The following is a 4,569-nucleotide window of genomic DNA, read 5'->3' on the forward strand; positions in this document are numbered from 1 at the left end:
CGCGTTGGCTGCAGGAAAGGCCGTCGCTTGTCTCATGTAGTACGCCGGCGCAACCTGCGACTCGTTGACGACTATCATGCCTATCAAATCTGGTCACCCCTTCCAAGCGATGTCCCAGCGCCAAAGCAATGACACTTGCGTGCTTGGTTTACGCGTGCTCTTCTGGAGGCTGTCGCGTCAAAGGACTAGTTGTTTCTAGCGCTCTCTAGGAGCTTTGGGTGCAACTGGGAAAACACGAGACGCAGTTCCTACCGCGGAGATACCTCTCCCGTGTCGTAGAGACGCCCGAGACACGACGTTGCTCGACGAGAGCGCACAACGCGCGATCGGGGCGCAGAGAGACGCATGGGACGGTGTCCTCCGCACGATGTGCACCAGCCGGCGTGGACGCGTATGTGCATCTGATCACTCGAGAGCTCTGTCGCATGACGTGGATGGGCGAGGGCTACTGTGTCGATACGCGATGGAGCCCTGTCGTTGCGCCACGTTTTTTCGATCGCGACGGCCCTCTCGACTCACTTTTCAATTTGCCTCTTCTCCAAACCATGGTGGCTTCCATCTACTTGACCATGCTCGCTGCTTCGGCTGTCGTGTCGCTGAGCGCGCCGACCGACTGCCCCATCACGGTGTGCCCGATGTACTACCAGCCCGTATGTGGCTCGGACCGTGTGACGTACTCCAACAAGTGCGAGCTCGACGTCGCGGCGTGCAAGATCCCGGGTCTCACGATGGCCAACGCGACGGCGTGCGGATGGGAGACGGCCGAGTGCCCGCGCTACTGCCTCGAGATCTACCGCCCCGTGTGCGGCTCGGACGGCAAGACGTACTCGAACGAGTGTGAGCTCAACATTGCCGCGTGCAAGAACCCGTCGCTGACGCGCGCGCGCGACGGACCGTGCAAGCTGCCGACGCCGACGCCCAAGCCATCGTGCTCGGACGCATGCAACAAGATGTACGAGCCCGTGTGCGGCTCCAACTGGGTCACGTACGCCAACAAGTGCCTCCTCGAAGCCGCGCAGTGCCGCAACCCGAGCATTCTCCTCGCGGCGACCGGCGACTGCAAGTGCAACTACGCGTGCATGCGCAGCTACGACCCGATCTGCGCGTCCGACAAGCGCACGTACAGCAACTGGTGCGAGTTTAGCAAGGCCGTGTGCAAGCAGCCCGAGCTCACGTTCCGCAGCATTGGCGTCTGCAAGAAGTAGGCGCCAACTCGAGCACACACGAGGTACTACCAATGTACTGACAAGCGTGTCGATCCAGGGATCCCTTTATCCACTACTTTCTCTATTGTTAAGCCAAATTGCATGTTGTACTTCCAGCGTCGGGTTGTTGAGCAGCGGCAAATGGCAAGAGGGAGGCCAGTGTCAAAATGTGATTATACCCAGCGCGTTTGATTTTCACCAGTAAAGATTTGAGTCTCGGCGGGTTTCATGGGTGCCAGCCAGCATGGACACGACTTGCAGTTGACTTCTCGAGTAGCTGTGTGCAGTACGCGCGAACCTGGTCATTTGCGCAGATAATGCGACCGGTCCTTCGACACCGGCTATGGTCGCTTCGATCCCTGAGCAACCCGGTGCCGGTACCCTCCGAATGCACCAGATTCCGATCACCGTGCTTTGCATTTGGCGTGCACGACAGGTGTCTCTTCTTCAAGTCGCAGTGAGTGACAGCAGCTCCTCTGCCCACAGCCGCTGCATCCGCTTTCCGGCATGTGGCCCAACAGAAAGCAACGGGTCGTAAATGGAGTACAAGGTTGATGCTCCGCCTCCATGGTCGTCAACCTGGTCGCGCCATGACGCGCCGATTTGCACGCGGGAGCCAGTCCTTCGAAACTCTCGGTCGCTGGATCGTTGCGGTGTCACGCTGCCACGTCACGGCGGCCGTCCACCCAGTACATGTACCAAGTGCAAAGCGCCCAGCGTCCACCAACCCAAGGGAACTTGACCAACCTTACGACTGCAGCGAAGCATCGCCCCAGGGCTGCATGGCCGTCGCAACCACGATGCATACAACTAAACCTAATCCTTGTTGCGCATTACGAGACCAATGAGTGTCTGTCCCGACTACTTCGGTCCGTGCTAGTCGTCTATGGTACATACGCGCATGCTTCTTCTTCTTTTGGCGCTGTCGACAGAGCTCATGCGAGCAAACCGGCGCGTTGCAGCGCGCGGTGGGCTCCACAAGCATGCTTCTTCAATCGAGGGTCGACGATGGATTCCCATTCTTGGATGAGCGCCAGAACGGCGCCCGCGCCGTCGGCGTTGGCGAGCTCCTCATAGTACAAGGGGCAGAGGATCTCGAGGATGTGCAGACTCTCGCGCTGCAGGTCCGAGGCGATGTCGGCGCCGCCGGCCGCCATCGTCATGATGACTTGCCACCCATCGCAGTTGATGAACGCGCGCCGGCACTCGGGGTCGTCGCAGAGCCGCGCGAGCGCAAACGACGTGCACTGGACAATCTTCTTGTCCGAGGACGTCGTGAGGCGCACGAGGTGGGGCACGAGCGCAGCCATGATGTCCTTGTACTGCGGCGTCGTCGCCAGCGAGATGCTCGCCAGCACGCCCTGGAGCTGCACGTCGCTGTGCTTGCTCGTGAGCATCTCGTGAAGGGACCGGACCGCGTCCTTGACGTGGAGGTCGGTGGGCGATGCGGTCGTCGACGGGACATTGAGTGGCGCCGGACGCTTGTGCTTGAGCGGCTTTGTCGCTCCTTGACCACTGAGGAGCTGCTGCTTCTTGCATGCGTCGACGGCCTCGCCGTACATGTCCATCATGCTCACGATATCGCCGTCCCGACGCTGAAACTCGACCACGAGCTCGGCGCCGGCTTTGAAGAGCGTCACGTTCAGTTGGACGCGGCTCGTGCCGAGGACGCGCGAGACCTTCCACTTGCCCTTCTCAGCCTTGAAGACAAAGTCGGCGCCCATGTCCATGAGCTTCTGACCGATCGTCATGCAGAGGCGCTGGAGGCTCGTGCCTTTGACGTGAAAGTGCGAGTGCATCTCAAGGCGGAACGGCGGCGGTGGCAGCGCTTTCACCACCGTCTTGCCATAGTTGGTCGGGTCGACCATCGCAATGCGCGGCTCCGACGGCGTGTGAGCCTGGCGCGGCTTGGCGCGCGCGCTAAACGGCGCCGGTGCGGCCATCGTGAACGCCGGCGCGTGGTGCATGTGGCCAAGACCCGGGCCAAACTGCTGCGGCATGGCCATGGCCGCGATCGACCGGTACTCGATCTTGTCGTCGGCTTCGTCGAGGACGCTCGGGACATGCGGCCGCGCCGACGTCGTCGTCGTCTTGGCCTCGTCCTTGGCTTCCTCGTCCTCGAGCTGCTTCTTCTTGGCCTGCTCGTCGGCGTCCGTCGTTGCGTCCCGGCGGTCCATCGTTGGTTGCAAAATCCAAAATGGCCATACAAAAGGCGAGGTCCATTTCTACAGCGTGACGCCATACAAACAGCCAGTCTAAGCGCTGGCCACTTGCCGTCTGCTTTTTCGAGCCATCTGATTGGCCAAAAAAGCGTTTCTTATCCAACTGGCTGGAATCATATTTTTCGACGGAACGTTCGCCGCGCCTTCCGGTCCCGTGCGTCCACGGATTCCTCTTGGCATGTGTATACCATACAAACACACTGTGTCGCGGTCAGAGACCACGGCATACGCCGCGCAAGTGCGCGCCTCGTCGCGCCATCCAAAGCTAAACCCACCCAACTTCACCCCTGCTGGCATCGTCGTGGGCAACCGCTAGCGGCCAACCGATAGCAGATCTTCGACGCAAAACCCACGTCGTCAACATGGTGGTTGAGAGTCGTTCGAGTCCTTTGGCGTAGCGTGTAACGCGCTCGCACTCGCTCTTGCTTTCTTCATAGCGTGACGCCAGCGAGTGGCTTCATTCCTTCGATTCACACGGTGTTGGCATTTGTGGCAAATAGCCAGCTGCACAAAACCTGCCACCGACCACCTGTGTGTGCCAGACGCGCGCCATCGTCTCGGCCAACACGGCTTGTCCCGGGCAGCTTGGGCGTCCGCAAAGGCATCGATTAGGTGACGGCCCACTCTTCGCCGCGAACGGGTTGGGTGCACGACTCGGCTCGGTCGTTGTATGGCGCCCTGAATGGCGACGACAACGAACAGTCGGGGCGGTGGCGCCAAGTTGCGTGATATTAGTCGATCGCGTCCGCGAAACGCTCGCCGTTTCTATATTGCCGTTTGGCAGACAGGCGGCGCTTCGAAACGAAGACGTTCGTCTTCCCAACGTTGTGGGCACGCCTCGGGTGGTCGCGGTTGCGCCGGAAGATCCTTTGCTACCGTCGCATGTGAGTCTGGCCAGAGAGTGGACTTCTCCGCTTCTCCGCTTCCGCGCGTCTTCCGGGGTTGACGACAGAGAACTGCGTCATATCACTGCAGTGTACCAACCAAGCACGCCTGCCTACGTGGCACGCGCACAGCGCGCGAGAGCCATCTCGTACCGGTACAAATGGTCGTCGCGATGGCCCATCGCCCTCCTGTGCCTACCGCAGGAATGGGATCGGGTTGAGCGGGCGACAGCGTGCTACTTCAACCACACAGAACCA

The 4,569-nt window shown here is 60.5% G+C and overlaps 2 protein-coding genes across 2 annotated transcripts; one reads left to right on the forward strand and one right to left on the reverse strand.

The window, feature by feature from the left end:
• Window positions 1-528: 528 nt before the first annotated feature.
• SDRG_00294 (hypothetical protein) lies at window positions 529-1,322 on the forward strand. The gene has a single exon (XM_008605765.1). It carries the CDS (start codon window positions 546-548, stop codon window positions 1,203-1,205), a length of 660 nt encoding a protein of 219 aa, XP_008603987.1. The 5' UTR covers window positions 529-545; the 3' UTR covers window positions 1,206-1,322.
• Window positions 1,323-2,010: 688 nt separating this feature from the next.
• SDRG_00295 (hypothetical protein) lies at window positions 2,011-3,444 on the reverse strand. The gene has a single exon (XM_008605766.1). It carries the CDS (start codon window positions 3,380-3,382, stop codon window positions 2,141-2,143), a length of 1,242 nt encoding a protein of 413 aa, XP_008603988.1. The 5' UTR covers window positions 3,383-3,444; the 3' UTR covers window positions 2,011-2,140.
• Between the last annotated feature and the right edge of the window lie 1,125 nt (window positions 3,445-4,569).

Source organism: Saprolegnia diclina, assembly GCF_000281045.1.
Source record: "Saprolegnia diclina VS20 unplaced genomic scaffold supercont1.1, whole genome shotgun sequence".
NCBI lineage: Eukaryota > Oomycota > Saprolegniomycetes > Saprolegniales > Saprolegniaceae > Saprolegnia > Saprolegnia diclina.

Excerpts from the sequence above, each read along its gene's own strand:
- SDRG_00294 (XM_008605765.1), top strand. The coding sequence starts at position 546 with ATGGTGGCTTCCATCTACTTGACCATGCTCGCTGCTTCGGCTGTCGTG.
- SDRG_00295 (XM_008605766.1), bottom strand. The coding sequence starts at position 3,382 with ATGGACCGCCGGGACGCAACGACGGACGCCGACGAGCAGGCCAAGAAG.